General features: G+C 41.5%; 1 protein-coding gene across 1 annotated transcript; it reads left to right on the plus strand.

Annotated features, from left to right (window-relative positions):
* Positions 1 to 11,479: 11,479 nt before the first annotated feature.
* On the plus strand, positions 11,480 to 17,867 carry DCSTAMP (dendrocyte expressed seven transmembrane protein). The gene is made up of 3 exons (XM_086742528.1): positions 11,480 to 12,511; positions 16,178 to 16,498; positions 17,202 to 17,867. Exons 1-3 carry the CDS (start codon positions 11,486 to 11,488, stop codon positions 17,283 to 17,285), a joined length of 1,431 nt encoding a protein of 476 aa, XP_086598654.1. The 5' UTR covers positions 11,480 to 11,485; the 3' UTR covers positions 17,286 to 17,867.
* Positions 17,868 to 18,488: the final 621 nt, after the last annotated feature.

Raw genomic sequence — 18,488 nt, forward strand, 5'->3', positions numbered from 1 at the left:
AACAAGAGCATAAATATTTACAAACACTGATCTTTGTTTCTTTCCTGGCTCTCTGGAAGCAAGTCACAAGGAAGGACTATTAGTTCCTTGCTGGTCTTCCTTAGGCAGAAGCAGGCAGAGCAGAATATCGAGTGATTTCAATGCGACACAGCGTTCACAGCTCTGAACTTGCTTTGTTCTTGCAGCACACAGATATGTCACTAAAGGAAGCAACCTTCAGCATTCTAAAGACAAACCCAAAGAAATATGCATCCAGCTTGCACGTTACAATAGTTGAAGCACAGCGTTATCAAAGCTGTGTTAATCGCAGCATCCTTATCAGTTGAAATGCATTAAGGAACTGCCAGAACAGTAGGATCTCGAGCAGTGACATTTTTAATACTTTTTATGTGCAAGCAAATTTTGCTAGTCATTCTGCAGGGATTAAGAAGAAAAATGGGAAAAGAAGTCAGAAATGCTCTAATTCTGAAACCATCCTCACTTTTTTAGTGCGGACAAAGGGATCTGTACTGCACTGGCAGACAGAGAGGAAGGAAAAACCAACAGCCATTACCGTGCTGTTGTTCAAATTAGTAAACCGTCAGTTCCTCCCATTTTATAGTGGCCAGTACTGGAAAACCTCAACAGGGAAGTCCAGGAACCAGACAGCCTCAGCAGCTGCTGTTAGCTAGTGAAAATTTTCCCCAAACATTCCCCCAACAGAGGCTTGTGCTGTAGTTTGTGACCCCCTGCCCTTGGCCACCCCCAGCCAGCAGGCATCCACCTTGGTCCCAGAAAATATGGTTGACAGTTGTACTGACATAACAGATTGTGAGGATGTGCTGTTAGTGGGTCACTAAAATATTCTGCTTTAAAAGAACTGTGAAAAAAAAACAGTGACACCAGCACACCTGCCAAGTGTGCCTGGTTCCAGCACATGGGTTGGGAAAGACCAGCTGAGGCTCTTGATCAGCATGCTCCATCACTGAAGGGAGCTATGGCCTTAGGTGTCAGAACATTTTTCAGGCTGCAGGATTAACTTCTGCACTGTCTGTATGTACTTCACAGGTTTATTTTGTTCTCTAGGAGAGGCTAGGAGCACTGCCAGTCACTGCCACAACTTGATTCAAATTAGCAAGTATGGGTAAAGCCTGTTCACAACTCCTTGTTCTTGAAAATGTAAAGGATATAAAAAGTTATTCCACCTAGATGACCACAAATTACTTTCTTTCTCATATACAGACCAAGGGGATGCAAAAATTCCTTCCTCTTCCCTCTCCTCTTTGAGCCCAGTTCTTTGGCTAAAAGCTGCTGACCTGGCCACTATTTGGGTTATTATGAACGAATTTTCAGAGCCATAACTGGCTGATCATGGAAGAAAAGTCCCGTTGCTCACTCCCACTGCTTGTAATGGTGTTGTGGGATCCTCTTTTCTTCCTGGGGCCCTAAAGGGGTGATGAAGTGCTACAAAATTTCCATGGCCAAGAGAGAATTAATAATTACTAGGAAACAGACAGAATCTCAGGTGAGTAAAATAGTGCCTTCTCTAGACTGCATGCAGAGATGAAGAAAGTAATTAGCAATGAACACTTGGTGGATATTGAGAAAGACTTAGGTCTCCTCAGAGATCTTGGAAGAATCTCTCTCTTGGAAGAGGGATCTAAGAAAGCTGGTTGATATTCAAAAGTCACGTACTCCCTGGTAAAGAAATTTCATTCCAACTAAATCAAGCAAAGGCAGCAGGACAGCATGGATGAGAAAGGAGCTCCTGACAAAGCTCAAACATAAAAAAGAAGCATAGAGGAGGTGGAAGCAGGGACAGGGGCCCAGGAGGAATACAGAGACACTGTCTGATTGTATAGGGATGGGGTCAGGAAAGCCAAAGCCCACCTGGAGCTGAATGAGGGAGGCAGGCAAAGGGCAGCACAAAAGGCTTCTACAGGTCTATCAGCAGCAAAAGAAAGACCTGGGGAAATGTGGATCTACTGCTAAGTGCAGTACAGGTCCTGGTGACAAAGGACATGGAAAAGTCCAAAGTAGTCAATGTCACCTTCAGCTCTGCCTGAACTAGGAAGACCAGCCTTCAGGAATTGCAAGCCTCTGAGATCAGAGGGCAAGTCTGGAGCAAGGATATCTTACCCTTGATGGAGGAGGATCAGGTTAGGGAACATTTAAACAAAGTAAGGCCATGGGACCTGATGGGAGGCACACAGAGGTGCTGAGGGGCCTGCCTGATGTCACTGTGCAGTCACTCTTGATTGTCTTTGAAAGGTCATGGTGCTTGGGAGAGGTTACTGAAGAGTGGAAGAAAGCGTCTGTCACTCCCATCTTCAAGAACAGCAAGGAGGAGGATCCAGAAAACTACAGTCTGGTCAACCTCACCTTGATCCCTGGGAAGGTGATAGAACAACTAATCCTTGAAACCATTTGCAGTGAGTATTCAACATGGATTTACAAGGGGAAAGTCATGGTTACGCAACCTGACAGCCTACAATGAGTTGACTGGATTGGTGGATGTAGTGAAAGCGGTGGCTGTTGTTTACTTTGACTTCAGAAAGGCTTTCAAACTATGTCCCATAACATCCTCATAGACAAGCTGACAAAGTATGGGTTAGATAAATGGACAGCGAGGTGGACTGAAAACTAGCTGAACTGCTGAGCTCAGAGGGTTTTGATTTGCAGCACAAAGTCCAGCTGGACAAAGTTCACTAGCGGTGTGTCCCAGGGGTTGACACTGGGGCCAATATTGTATAACATCTTCATTAATGACCTGGAAAAAGTGCACCCTCGGCAAGTTTGCAGATAATACAAAACTGGGAGGAGTGCCTGATGCACTAGATGGTTGTGCTGCCATTTGGAGTGGCCTCAGAGGCTGGAGAAATGGACCAATAGGAATCTCAGAATCACAGAATGGTTGAGGATGGAAGGGACCTCTGCAGGTCATCTGGTCCAACCCTCCCCACACTCACGCAGGGTCACCTAGACCATGTCCAGATGGCCTGGAATCACCATTTGCAGTTCTGTAAACATCTGCTACATACTGCTATTAAGACTGAGATGCTGGGCTCAATGGAGACAGGTCTCACTTAGAGACCCGCACTTGCCTGGGTAACTTTGCAGAATTTTCTCCTATATAATGTTATGAAGGATGTGTTCTGCTAAAAGATCATTTCATTCATTCATCCTATAATGAACAGAGACTTTCTCCAGTTATAGATGGTCCACTGTATCTAATTATATCCTTACAGTATGCATAATTTAAATGCTGTGAATATTATGTTTTGTTCATCATCTTGCCTGTCAGCTTTCTGAACTTCTTCAGTAGCAGCAGGGATATGGCTGCTTCGTGGAGGGGAAACCTGGTCTTAGGGTGAGCCAGTGAGACCTGCTACTTCAGTACTATCAGTACCTGCTGGAAAACCAGCTGTCTGGAAAATTATGTGCAGGGACATTTCAACCAAGGGTAAATAGATAACGTTAATGCCAGTGCTTCAGTAGTTGCTATTGGACTGAACTCTATGAAGAGATCAAAGACAGAACTGAGCCTGGTGTACAGCCCTAGATCTTTGAAATCAGAGTCTAAATGATAGTTAACCTCCAATTTAGGATTCCTTAGGTGCAGTACGTAGCATCTCTGCAATTGCAGAAAAGCAATGGATACATCTTATTTCAAAAATGGATCTGGAAATTTAAATATAAACAGTAAAACCATAATTACAAGTTAGTTCTGAAAGTGTCTGTAAGACACTGTGTGGAGGATGTTACTGGAAAGATATTATAGGTGCTTAATAGATTGTGCATAAGACTCCTCTTACTCTTTTTGTTGCTGTTGTCCTTGTAAAGCAGTGTATCAGCTTTTGATTTCCTTTAAAGTAAATCTCTATTCCTCTTTATTAGATGGCCCTGATGACAACTGAATGAAAGGTCTGACTGGTTCAATGGAGCAAGTCAATAATTGGTAAGATCTGTGTGACCCATTTCAAGTGCAGAGGATGAGTATCCAGAATTATCTTCTTTCTTTCCCGTACAAACAAATACTCATATAAACTGTAGTGTCTGCAGAAACCAATAGTTTGTTTAAAGTAAAATTTTAAGTGCCAATGTTAAAGCAAAATAAGATTCTTATGTGTTTTCCAGAAAGCTGTGAGATAGGATCTTATTCGGCTACTGAATGCATCAGAAACTATTAAAAGTCTCCGCTGTGTTTTGTGTTCCCATATCACTGTGATAATGAAATCTCTCCCAGATTTTCAACTCTTTTGATGTTTGAACAAAAATTAGCACTTCTAACCATTTTTTTCTTAGTACTACAAGCAAGAAGGAAATCCATTTGCCACATCCAGTAAATGAACTTTTCATTTCTCTGCAGGAAAACTACTGTCTTGCAGAAATAAGAGATCACATGTCCACTTATTCAAGTTGCAAAAGCTGTAGGGTATTTAAGATGCCAACATCAATCCCCAAGTTGCTCTGCAGTCCTTTATGCAGATAAACTCCTGGAAGACAGATTTCTTTCCTTCTTTAGGACCTCAAAGCTACTGAAGTAATAATATTAATTGTGGATTTTCTTTATTACTGAGGTAGAATGTTTTACTTTTGATAGGTGTGTAATATTGATTAAATTTATTGAGAGTGAATGCAGAATATGAACACAGCATATATACATGGTACTGTGCCAGTAGAGATCAGAAACAAGTTTGAACGGATTTGATATCTCAGTCTTGACTGGTAATGCATCGGGTGATGAATAAAATAATTTAGGTTGGAAGTGACTCCTGGAAGCCATCTAGCTCAATTCCCCACTGAAAGCAGGTCCAGCTAGATCACATTGCTCTGTTGTACTGGGATTCTTCACTGGACACAGCACTCCACATATGGTCTACTAGTGCTTAGTCGAGGGGAAGAATCACTTTCCCTGACTTGCGGGCAAGATTCTTGCTAATAAGTTCAGGATGCCATTGGCCAACTTTGCCACGAGGGCGCATTGCTGGCTTATATTCAAGTTATTTTCCACAAAGAGATCCAGATCTTTTTCAGTAAAGCTGCTTCCCAGCCAGTTAGCTCCAGCCTGTACTAGTGCCTGAGGTTTTTCCTCCCCAAAGGCACAACTTTGCATTTTCCTCTGGTGAACTTCATGAAATTCTTGTCAATCCATTTCTCCAGCCTGTCAAAATTCCTCTGAATAGCAGCTCTACCCTCTTGTATATCAATTATCTTTATTAAGCAGGGACTTGTTTTACATAATTTGAGTGTCTTTGTTGCATGTTTAAGGTGGGTACCATTCTAAGGGCCATATTGTGACAGAATGTCTACAGAAATATTTACACAGATCTCAGTGGGAACATTTGTAGCTCTAATAATGTAAAAATGATTAGAGCTTCAATGTTATTTGGGCACTGAATTGCTGCTAGTTTCAATGGCAAGCATGAAAATAGCTTAGATGTTCTACACCTAAGGCATTTTTCAACTTAAAATTAAGTCTTTGAAATCTGAGCCCAGAACTCATTTGCTGATATCTATTACTCTGACAGAAAAAAAAAGGTGGAAAGTGGCACTTGCAAGTTATATACTATTTTGGTCTTGTGCATAAGTTACTTCCTCATGAATCTTTGTCAAAACCAGAATAATTTCAAAATTGTAGTGTGCCTGAGTCACTGAGGGAGGGTATGGGAAACAAATTACTCATGTGAAGTTTTTACTAGTGCCCATCTTGGTTCCTCACCAAAATCAAGAGACACACAGCACTGTGAAGATCCTTCACACGCTTTACAGGAAGGCCTGTAAGTAACACTTCAGGGTTAATATTGAGGAACTGTAGATAGTAATCATGGACTGAGTTAGCTGTTCTGAGGTAGAAGGACTTGCCTGAAGTTAATTGTTGTCACCTTACTGATTGGAGGGTCTGTTCCTAAAGTTCATGAAACAATTTAGTCCTAAGCTCTCCCAAAACTATGTATAGTGATATTATGTGTAGGAGAAGGGACTATGTAACTTCTGATGTTCCCTTCCATCCCTCATACTGGAATTTACTGTGTTTTGTAGAGCTGTTTTTATTAATAGGATAAAACTACCATTTGGGTTTCCCAAACTGTGCCTCTATTCCTGCCTGCGCTTTAAGGGAAGCATATGTCTGTGGTTATGCTGCATTGGAGCTTCCAAATGTAACATGGCCCATAGCGGTACAAATGAGAAAATTTGATTTCTTGTTCCATGGTCCTTCCACAGCTGTCCATTTTCTATGGCTGCTCACACATTTTCTGTGTCCTGCTCTGAGTGCCCAGCTCAGTTAAATATAACCTGTGCTTACGATGAAGAAACATAAGAGACTCATCTCACCTGACTTTAGAGACCTCTCTCTGAGTAGTCCGGGCTCTTTTCATAGTAGAGCTAGAGAAAAAGCTCTCATAGGACGCAATCCATCTCATGCGAGGGTGGACTTCTAAAACAGGTCTGAAGTATGGCTTTAGGTAACTGCCATTTTCTCCTCATTAACGTAAAGACATAGCTCACATAATGGACATTACGCTATATATATCTGATACTAGATGACATTTAACCAATTTATGGCATCCGAAAGACTTGATAGTATCTTGCAGTGTTCAGAATTTTCCTGAGTCATATATTTTAAATACATTGAGAAAGGAGATCTTGATCGGTTGTTATTTTTGTTTGGTTGGTTTTGCATCTGTATAAATTGTGTTATTTGCATTGCTGTGTTGTATAGTATTTCCAGTTCCTATTTGCACACATTTGATTAGATATTTTAGTCCTTGCTGTGTTTGTTGCATTTAGTACCATTTACTCTCCTTCTCCTGCAGTTAAAAGCAAAGAATGTGACCATGAGAAATGACAGTGGTCTCAGTGAAGTCCTGGGGATAGTTACAGTAACATTGCTGGATTTTTTATTAGGCTTTTATTTCTTTGCTAAATGCCCTTCATTGACCAAAAGAAATAAGGTGGGACTCCCTCCTGTATTTTTGCCTCTTAATAAACCATAGTTCAGCATTGTATTTGTTGATAATATCCAAAAAAGGGAAGTAATTCTCTTTCTTACATTTCAATGTGACTGATACGGGCTAGGAGGCTAGGCTGCTGAAACTGCTAAAAAATTAAATATTTGTTTAATATTCTAATTGTGTGCTTTCTTAATTCCTATATAAATCCAAATAGGATTTGTGAGGCAAAGCTCTCTGTGTAGCTGAAGCTTTAGTATCGATGGGATGTAAGTTTCCCATTTAACCTAGTGTCTCTCTTAATAAGACTTTATTTTTATGTACAAGGATCCTGTGCACTGCACAGAGCAAAGGGCCTGCCAAACTGCCGTGCTTCTCCTGAGATCAGCTCAAACAACATTGCTGCATGGAGAAACGTTGTGTCAGACTTGGTGTGATGGCACAAAAACTGGGTGGTACTAATCAGTCCCAACTTAATGGGACTTGTAGTCCCTAGGCTTTGTCTGAGTTAGGTTAGTGTCAAAATAGAAAGTAGATTCAAAGATCTGACTCTGTGACGCTTTGCCAAATCAGCTGTGTCTCTACTAAAAAAGCTAAATACTTAGTAAATCCCATTGTTTCATCACTAGATGTTTTTAGGAAACATCTACTTCTTCCATTATATTAAAAATTGGCAGAGTTTGCATGGGTGGCTAATCTATATACTAGAAATGTAGGCCTGGTGATCACCTCTACGTGAGTAGTAGCCTGGGTAGAGATTTCGGAAATACTTCCTGCAAATGTAAAGAGTTTCACTCTATTGCAGTTGGACTAGATGATTGTTGTAGGTCACTTCCAACTGAACTATTATATCCTATCCTATTCTACTCTAACTGTAGCAAGCCATCATCAGATACCGGGTGAGCTAGGACAGGACAGGACCAAATCAGCAGTGAAGATGGCCACAACTTCTTGGACATTGAATATGGAGGAGTCTCCATAGCAGGCAGAGAAGAAATCATACACAGTTTGAACATGTACTGTATAAAAATGACATAACTCTAGCACAGGGCTCATGGCTGAGCTGGAAAGACATTTTCTAGGGACTTTTGATGCTATGTACTTATCCTCTGCTTACTTAAAAACTGTAGCCAATATCTGAAATATCACAAGCAGGATCTTAAAAACTCTTTGAAATTTTATTTGTTTACTTTAAAATTAAACTAGAAAAATACCTCTTAATTATATTACATTAATTTCAATAGATCACAAACCTTTAGAAGTATGGCCCAAAATCATTAATTATAAGAATTTGTTCTTATAATTACTCCTGCCAGCATGCCATATGGTAGATGAATATCACACTTCCAGACCTGAGCATTTCCTAGAGAGGGAAACTAAGGCATAGAGAGGTTCCCCTTAGACCCTACAGATAAATCAGGTTCAAAGGCAGAGCTAGAGTACAAGAGTTTCCAGCTCTCTTCTGTGGTATACATCATGAGAAACTATGGTGGAAAGAAATTGGCACTTAAGAGCAAGAAACTACTTTCCAAGAATAATTCTTTCCTTATGCTACATAAATAATGGTAGCAGCCTCTTCATTAGTTCATGTTACAGGACAGAAGAAAAAATACTTTGCTTCAGACTGGAACTGAAATGAAGGTTTTATTCTCGTCAGCCTCCTATTAGATTTCGTATCTGCACCTGACAGCTTCAGGAGAGCTTTTGTGATTTATGTTTTTGAGAGGAATCATTCCAGAAGGCTCTCAAGGTTTACTGTTTCTTTAAGCACTAAATTAGCTTCTTTAGTCAAGCCAAAGATTATTTCTACCTCTGAGCCAGAGTGTTATTTTCCCTTCTCAAGCATTCACAGCTGTTTAAGTGCCTGCTGATACAAGAATTTTCAGCCTCCACATTTTTTTATGTTTAGAGTTTTCATCATTTGCGTGCTAATTCTGAGCTGAATATCTACGTCTGTTGCTAATGCCTTATGGGGGAAAATGGAAGTGTCAGACAAGCTACAGAAGTGCACACTGTGAGCCTGACTCTGACCTAGTGGTGGCTGAGCTCAGAGATGGGCTTTGCAGGGGACAGGGATTCTCCCTTCCCAGCCTTCAGTGATGAAGAAGAGACACCTGAGCATCTGTGCCACAAGCTCCAAAATTCAGTCGCTCCTTACGATGCCTTTCCTGCCTTAAAACTTTGGGTTCACGTAGGTTAGGGACAGTCCTGCCATGTGTGTGCTGAGTAGTGCAGTGATCTCATGTAACAGCACTGAATCTGCCCGGTAAAGGAGACACTGATTATTTTCAAGTTCTGTCCATATTTTGCAAGTCTCCAGCCTCCTGGTCCAGAAGTACGGTTTCTGTTAATTGTAAGGTTTTGTTCTTGACTCTCTCTCCAATTCTTAGATGCAGTCATGCCAAACTCCCAGTCACATATTGCAGCCATTTACCAAATCCTTATAAGCATTAATGGGAATACACTGTACCCATACAAACACACAAAACCACGCAGAAATTACACTTGAGAACAGCTGCGAAACCAGTGCTGCAAGAGAAGACTCAAAATGGATTATTTTCTCACATGGATGTTTTTGCATAATATTACATAAATGCTATTTTTTTTTACATTTGATTTTTTATGGCTTCTTAAATCAAAACAGAACTCTAGATCTGTTCACCATACAGGGCAATTTTTCTTAGATCTACAAAGAAGTTGTGGCAGCACGTACTGTTTAAGGATCCTATCTAGGAAGCTCAGGATTCGCTGACAGAGTTTGCTGTCTATTAGGTCTGCTTCTGCTTGACTCCAGGATTATGAACTTCTCCTTTTTAATTATGTTCCCTAAAAATGTGTTGTCAATTTCTAGTTCAGTAGGAAGAGGGCAAAACAGACCATCCACGTAAGCAGAGGACAGCTCTGCTCACGGCAAAGCTGGAGTCCAGTGGCTTCTGTTACACCTCTCCTCCCCACTTCACTCACATCACTTTCCCAAACACATGGCAACTTCTACATACTTTGGGAACATCAATTAACTAATTTTTCTCCTATGAGGGAGCTGATAATTGGTGTTATACTCCATTTACAGCTGAGTTCACTGAGGCCCTGAAGGGAAGCGATTTCCTCAGCCTTCACAAGCAGAGTGTTAGTGCCAGGGACTGAGCCCACCCTCAGAACTATTGCCCACCATTAATCTCTGCTGAAGCAGTTAAGCACTGAAAACACTCAGCAGCTTCCAGCATAGTCCTCAGCACTAGAAATAATCAGGCCCAAGCAAGGCCAAGGAAAAGCAGCAGCACACTGAGTGCAGCAGTCCAAGAAGGTCCCAACTGGGCTCAGATATCTGCTCCAGTCACCCTCAGCTCCTATTGCATGCAAAGCTGATAACGACTTAAGTAATGACTAATTACATTGAGAGGAAGGGGAAAATGGTGCAGTGAATGCTAGCAGAATTCATAAAGTTAAATACCAATAAAATACAGTATGAATAAAAAATAATAGTTTAGTTCCTGGCTACCTGCTGTGTTCAAGCTAAATGAAAGACAAAGTAATATCTTCAGGATGTATTTGTGAAGACAACTGTTCCCTATTGTAAGATAATATTGCAACAGTTTATTTTATTTAATTAGCGTCTCATTTGTTCTAGTGTGTTAAAAGGCTAATATGCATGTAAAGTTATCTTGTCTCTTTGAACAAATTGCACTATAAATATTATATTGTAAAAGAAGTAGGAAAGACGTGAGCACTGGACTGTCTTCCATCAAACTGAACTGAATCTCACAGAAATACTCTGTAATTTACTGCATGGGCATGCTGGAGGCAGGAGAGATGGTGACAAGTACAATGAATTAGGCTTGAAATTGTATATGGGCCAATTTATAGCTGCACTATCCCAGGAGAGACCCAAAGAAGGAATGATGCCTCTGAGACACACTTTCTTCCCTCTGTACTGAACTGCCTGCAGCTGAGAAAAGAGCTTCATTCCCCATCCCTGGGCAGAGTGTACGTACTGTGGCACCCATTCCTCCTTCCCTGGCAGCTGCTCTGGCTGCTCCCTGAGGGTCAATCCATGCTCTCCTGCATCAGAGTACCAATGGGAAGTTTCCATGCTCCCATCTCTCCCTTCCCAATGCCCCTGTAAAGCAAAGCTAGTGCCTGTCAGGAAGTACTGGGTGCTACCGGAAGCTTTGTGTCCCTTTCATTCTCTCCTCATGCATACACACACACATATATGTCCATATGAACCGCTGTGCCTATATAGCAAATGAGAAATGAAAGTGTACAAAAAAGTAGAAGGACAAAAATACTTTGAAAAAAAAGATAGAATACCTTTTAGAGTCATCTATTCGATGTTTAGATATATGATATCAGGGACGAAGGTCTGGGTCTCATGCAGTGCAATTCAGACCCCATGTGAGGCAGATCTGCATTTTTTTTGCAATGTTAAGAAGTATTGACCAGCCAGTTAAAAGCACATAACTGTCAATAGCAGGACTCCGTAACTAACTGTATTTTTGTTTTCCTCTCTTTTTAGTTTGAGCTATCGCAGTGTCAGCAACAATCAGAAGAAAATGAGAACATTTGTCTCGATAGCCCAGAATGCCTGGGAAATTTTTATATCCGAAAGGAAGCCTGGCTGGAAGTATCTGATGCAACTTTTCGCAGTTTGCTCTGCAGTTGGCTTCCTCGCAAGCTTTCTCTTATGCCTTGCCATGCACTTCTCCCTGACACACCACACTTTGGGTCCCTTACTGATTTCTGGATTCATCTGGATCTCACTTTCTATCGCGCTTTCCTGTTTCAAGCACCTGCGCTGTTTTAGTGTCCTGTTTCTTCTTTCTTGTGGACTGCAAAAAGGCAGGAATGCTCTTATTACTGCTGGCACAGGTGTTGTGGTCGCTGGCAACATCCAAAATATTTTTCACAACTTGAAGGTTCTGGCAGACAGTATAACCTGTCATTTAGAGTATGAGCAATTTGCCTTGATAAAATATTATGTTGAGGCAGTAAAATGGATTTATGACGTGGTCAAGCTTTCCACTGAACTATCTAAACCTATAGTGTTCCTAAATCATGAATTCACACCATCTTATTCAATTTCAGATGATGCATTGAAACAAGAGCTAAATGACACAAAGCAGGAAATCCAGAGAGTTGCTAACCAGTTATCTTTTATGCTTACTATACTGCCCTACATAGGCCAGAAAGTATTGCCTATAGTGGGGATTCTTCTAGCTTCTTTTGGAACTGGCCTTTTTATTAAAAAATTTCTGGGCTCTCACAGTGCCAAATTTAAGAATACTTATATTACAAAACAATTCATTGCATTTGATGAGCACCAAAAACAACAGCAAAAGCCCTGTCTTCTGCCACTTAACAGAAAAGAAAGAAAAAATTATGTGACAATCCCATCTTTCTGCCTCACAAGGAAGGACAGAAAAAACATGCAGTATTTTTTTCTCCCTGTAATTATTCATCTTTGCATCTGGCTTTTGTTTTCTGCAGTAGATTATTTGTTTTATTGGTTAATTATTTCTGTGAATAAACATCTCCAAGAAGTACCAGATCTAGAGATTCAACTCAGCCTCTTTCAGCAAGTAAGTACTTACCAGTACTTTATATTTCTTAGTTTAGTGTTGAAAACTTTCCCTTAATCTTCAGTAGCTGCAGGAGCAGACATACAGCAAATGAGCCATCCGTTCTGTTCATAGCATTATCATTTGTTTCAAAAAGGGCCATTGCCTTTACAGATACATGTGTTGGATGGAAGCAGAGAGTTGTTTGCACCTTCCAAAGTGTCATCATATTTGTAGAGAATGGTAAATATAGGTAATTCCTCCATTTATATGTATGGGCAAGACTGTAAGCCTAAAACTGGAAACTCACAATGCTGACATTTGTGAAGTGCCACTTTTACAGTAAAAATGCCACCGTGACACTGACATAAGAGGTGCTTACTTTTCTTTAGCTCAGTAGTGTGAGGAGCTCATCATTTAAAAAAGCATGGCTGTATACATGCAAAATAATAACATGTTGCTGAAATCTCAAGGTCCTTCTAGCAGGAGCAGCAGTGGCATAGAGAACTATAGAGTAATTAGGTTAGAAGGGATGTCTGGAGGCCATCTAGACCAACCTCAGGCTCAAAACAGAGCCAACTTCAGAGTCAGATCAGATTGATCAGGGTCTTGTCTGTGAATACTTCCAAAGCTGGAGATTTAATCACTGGAGCATGTGACCCATGTGATGTTGTACAGGCACAGGAAAGCTCTTCAGTTTGATAGCTTGCAAGATCAGGCTTAAAACTTCTCCCAAAAGCATATGACCCTTTGACACTTTCAAGATAAAAAGATTTCAAAGAGATACTTGACTCTTAGTACAATATGATATGTTCTTTTTTCTGTCAGTTTTTTCTTACTCAACATTTTCTATTATTTCCTCTTAGAGCTCACAATAATGAGAATTCGTTCCCATTTCTCCCTGTCCCCCAAAACTTCACCTAGCCAAAAGAAATTCCACAGAGTAAGATTATTGAAGTGAGCAAAGCAATAAGTGCATTGCTTGAAATTAGAAGCAAACAGAACAGGATGTACAGTCTTTGGCAGAGAGATTCTCATTCTCACTTTTCCATATGTGACACATTTAACCTCTGAGCTGGCTTCTTCAGCCAAATCACATTTTCTATGACACACAGCTAAACCATTGCAGGTTTGCTTACACGGTGTTGTGGCAGACTGGTGGTCTCAGTGTGTCACGGGATGTTCATCTGGTTGGGACTGAACCGTGAAGGGGAAAGGAGAGGTAGTGCACAGCATCCTGGAGGAACAGGAGCACTTCAGGCTAATGTAAACTACTCATTAAATTAGCAGAAATTAAGTCAAGTTGCTGGTCAAATTCTATCATGCTTTCATACATCATATAGATGATGATATATTGTTTTGTGTATCAAAATATCAAAATCCTCCCTGGCATATAAATTAAATTATTGTCCAGTTTTATCTTAAGAAAGAGTAGAAAAATTCAGTATCTGTATGGCAGACAGAAGCTAAAAGTTCCCATATTGTATCAGTGGCAAACTACTTTTCCCAGAGGCTGCCAACTTCTAATTGTTACCTGAACTTTCTTTTAGGAACGTAGGTGCAAAAGCCACTAGATTCACTGTAACTGTGCGATCAGGACATTTATAGCAAGTCAGATCCATCCTGGAGAGGGCAGATTCCTGTATAAAAGCAGAGAGGGTTTCATCATCTGGCCAGTCAGTCTAATGTGAGATACATTGAGGAGGCAGATTGCTATGCATGCATACACCTCATATAAACCCTGCTGCTGCACAGCAGCTGTGATCTAGCTTTACCAAATCAGCATGTGAAATGGTCCTGGTCCTCTGGGATATGGTCCTTGAAAGAAAAAGGGTTCAGGAAAGCTGGTTGATATTCAAAAGTCACGTACTCCCTGGTAAAGAAGTATTCATTCCAACTAAATCAAGCAAAGGCAGCAGGAGGACAGCATGGATGAGTAAGGAGCTCCTGACAAAGCTCAAACATAAAAAAGAAGCATAGAGGAGGTGGAAGCAGGGACAGGGGCCCAGGAGGAATACAGAGACACTGTCTGATTGTATAGGGATGGGGTCAGGAAAGCCAAAGCCCACCTGGAGCTGAATGAGGTGAGGCAGGCAAAGGGCAGCACAAAAGGCTTCTACAGGTCTATCAGCAGCAAAAGAAAGACCTGGGGAAATGTGGATCTACTGCTAAGTGCAGTACAGGTCCTGGTGACAAAGGACATGGAAAAGTCCAAAGTAGTCAATGTCACCTTCAGCTCTGCCTGAACTAGGAAGACCAGCCTTCAGGAATTGCAAGCCTCTGAGATCAGAGGGCAAGTCTGGAGCAAGGAAATCTTACCCTTGGTGGAGGAGGATCAGGTTAGGGAACATTTAAACAAAGTAAGGCCATGGGACCTGATGAGAGGCACACAGAGGTGCTGAGGGGCCTGCCTGAATGTCACTGTGAGGCCACTGTTGATTATCTTTGAAAGGTCATGGTGCTTGGGAGAGGTTTCTGGGGACTGGAAAGAGACAAATGTCACTCCCATCTTCAAGAAGGGCAAGGAGGAGGAGCCAGGGAACTACAATCTGGTCAACCTCAGCTTTGTCTCTGGAAAGGTAATGGAGAATATAATCATGGAAGCCATTTTCAAACATGTGGAAAGCCAAGAAGGCTATTAGGAATATTCACCATGGATTTATAAAGGCTAAGTCATACTTGACCAACCTGACAGCCTTCTATGAACAATCACTGGATTGGTGGATGAAGGAAGAACAGTGGATCCTCATTGTGCATTTATTAAGACTTCCAACGCTGTCTTCCACAACATCCTCACTGACAAACTGATGAAGCACGGGCTAGATACACAAGGAGAGAGATGAACTGAAAACTGGCTGAACTGCTGGACCCAAAAGGTTCTGATCAGTGGCTCAAAGTAATTTCTGATGTCCCCAGGAGTAGACACTGGAACGTATACTATTTAACCTCTTCATTAATGACTTGAAAAGAGGAATAGATTGTAGCCACACAAGTTTGCAGATAATGCAAAACTAGGAAGAGTGGCTGAAACACCAGCGGGTTGTGCTGTCATTCAGAGGTACTTGAAAAGGCTAGAGAATTGGTCTGACAGGAAACTTAAAATGCTCAGCAAAGGAAAATGCCATGTCTTGCAGTCCTTGGGAAGAAATAACTCCATGTACTCTACGTGTTGGGGACCAACGGACTGGCAGTGTCAGCAGGCTGAGGGAGGTGATCCTTCACCTCTGCTTAGCACTGATGAGACCCAGTACAAGAGAGGCCTATCCTGGACTGAGCTGAGTAAAGGGTCAAGAAGATGATTAAGGGACTGGAGCATCTGTCATACAAGGAGAAACTGAGAGAGCTGAGGCCATTCAGGCTGGAGAAGAGATGGCTCAGGAGGATCTTATCAGTATGTATAAATACTTGATGGGGGGTGGGTGTAAGAAAGAGGAGATGGACTCTTCTCAGTGGTGCCCAGTGCAGGGACAAGAGGCAATGGAGGTACACTGAAATAAAGGAAATTCTGAAATCTGAAACATTTATAAATAGACAATAAATATATTGTTATGAGCATAGCATATATAAACTCTGGATGGACTAGATGATTTATGGTCCTTTGTAAATCTGAATGTCTAATAGGAGAAATATTAAGGAATGAGGTGATCGGTATTATAATCAACGTTTTTTTCCCCTTTTCTTGTGCAGAGGAATGAGAACAGGTTTATCATTGGCATGAGAGAGCATATTGCAAAGACTGATCCTTTCAAGATCTCTTTATTTAAGCATGACTGCATCCCTCAGCCAGAGCTCGCTCTCTCCACTACATGGATCCAGCTTGGAATGATCATCTTCTTCTTAATAATTTTTGGGTTATTCTCTGGCCTTCTGACCCAACTTAAAATACTCGTGGCAACTTCATTTTATCCTGACACTGAGATGAAACGGATGCATTATTTGCATACAAAATTACTCAAGAAAAGAACAAAGCTACAAGATAAAACTGGGAAGAATATGTTTGCTAGAACGGTAAGCCATCAGCTTTAGGGGAAAAAAAAATAATCTTCCTTTCTCAGGGTGGTAGCCAGATCCAGGAAATACTTAACAGTTGTTAACTTCAATTATGTGCTAACAGACTTCCCCCAGTGCTCTCCTGCACAGAGGCCATAGACAAGTTGCTTAGATCATATAATTGTTTTGTTTTGTCCTTCAACACACATGCATCAAACATGACACAGGTGCACTCAAATAACCATGTGCTGGCAAGAAAATACTCCTCAGACTTAGAGCTCTCCAGAAAATAAAGTTGTTTTTTATGAACATGTGAAAAGGACCTCCAGCACAACAGGTATTCCTGCAATCTAGATGGCAAATGTGAGCAGCCTCTTGATGTTGAGAAAGATGTTCAGTTGTTGCTTAGCAAAATGGAAGGTGACAGATTTCTTTTTTAAAACAAAGTGGGAGTGCAACTGCAAATACCATTAGGAAACAGAACTTTTTGCCTGCAAAAACATTCACTCTGTATACATACATATATGTACACTAGTGGAAATAACAAACACACATGCATATATATACTTATAGCAAATCTAGATAGATAGCTGCAGACACTTATCGTTTGTTTTGTGTGGGTTTTTTTAAATAGCCCTCAATACTAATTGTATAGGATGTTAGTGTTTGAGTGACCTCTAACTCAGTAATACTACGATCATAGCATCTTTTTTTTTTTCAGGTCAACTTTTGGTTTCCAATACTCAAGGCAAGAGAGACAGTGAGAAAAAAAGAAAAGAGTGTGGCAATTGACACCGTGGTGTGAAAGAGACCAAGTGCATCTTTGGATAAGGCTGAGATGCTCTAGCTGCATGTGGACCTGTGTTTTGCACCCGTATTTCTAATGGAGTTTCAATTTTAAAATATGAAAAGTAGGATTAAAGGCCAATCATAAGTATTTTGGAAAAGTGTGGAAAAGAAGCCACAGGAGATAGTGTCCAGAAAGCTCCGAGTTGCATTAATACTCATTTTTCAACTTGGGGTCTGCATTGTCTGGTACTTTAGCAATCCATGAAAGGTCTGTGTAAAAGCAATCAAACACCTTGGAGCTTTTAGAACTACAGCACAAACTTCTTTGGGTTGACCCTTCAGAGGACATAACAGCAGCAGCAGGTTTGTCTTCACATTTCCCAGACACTGAAGATAAAAAGCACAGGAGAGGCTGTCCATTGGCTTCTAGGCTGGCCAAAAGCCTAATTAGAGGGCTTAGATGTTTCTAGACATTTCTATTTCTCAACCCTCAACTGCCCCAAACTCTTCAGCCTGGTTCTTTCCCATCCCTAGCTTCATGTACCTGCTTCTGCCTCTGTCTCTTCTGCAGGGTCAGTGGTCTATATGCCTGTGCTGGTTTTTGGCTGGGGGAGGGGGTTTGGGGGTGGCTGCTGGCCAGGGCTGAGCCAGTTGGTGATAATAATGTCTCTGTAATAACATATTTTAAAAGGAGAAAATAAAATAATAATAAAAAAAGAAGTAATGAAGAAGAAGCAGGGGCAGAGAAGGGCAGGTGTGAGCCTTGTGGGCCTTGCGGCCCTCACCTTCTGGCCTCCTGCTGAGTGGCTGTCTGGGCCTGGCTCGGCCCAGCCCGGCTACAAGAAGTGGAGAGAGGAGATATGAGGAGAGCTTGAGAGGTATCTGTCTGCCGGTTGTGAAGAATTTCTTGTGAGAGGAACGGCTGCAGACACCAAGGTCAGTGAAGAAGGAGGGGAAAGAGTAAAGTTGCTCCTGGCCAAAATTCCCCTGCAACCCGTGGTGAAGACCATGATGAGGCAGGCTGTCCCCTTGCAGTCTGTGGAGGCCCACAGAGGAGCAGAGATCCACCTGCAGCCTGTGGAAGACCCCACGTCTGGGCAGGCAGAGGCCCGAATGAGGCTGTGGCCTGTAGAGGACCCACTCTGGGGCAGCTGATTCCTGTACTCCAGAGAAAAGGATCCCATACTGGAGCAGTTCGTGAAGGGCTGTAGTCCAGGGA

Source organism: Chlamydotis macqueenii, chromosome 2 (assembly GCF_036417535.1).
Source record: "Chlamydotis macqueenii isolate bChlMac1 chromosome 2, bChlMac1.mat, whole genome shotgun sequence".
Taxonomy (NCBI): Eukaryota; Metazoa; Chordata; class Aves; order Otidiformes; family Otididae; genus Chlamydotis; species Chlamydotis macqueenii.

Excerpts from the sequence above, each read along its gene's own strand:
- DCSTAMP (XM_086742528.1), top strand. The coding sequence starts at position 11,486 with ATGAGAACATTTGTCTCGATAGCCCAGAATGCCTGGGAAATTTTTATA. Across the intron at positions 12,512-16,177 it reads AACTCAGCCTCTTTCAGCAA|AGGAATGAGAACAGGTTTAT; the intron begins GTAAGTACTTAC and ends TTTCTTGTGCAG. Across the intron at positions 16,499-17,201 it reads AGAATATGTTTGCTAGAACG|GTCAACTTTTGGTTTCCAAT; the intron begins GTAAGCCATCAG and ends TTTTTTTTTCAG.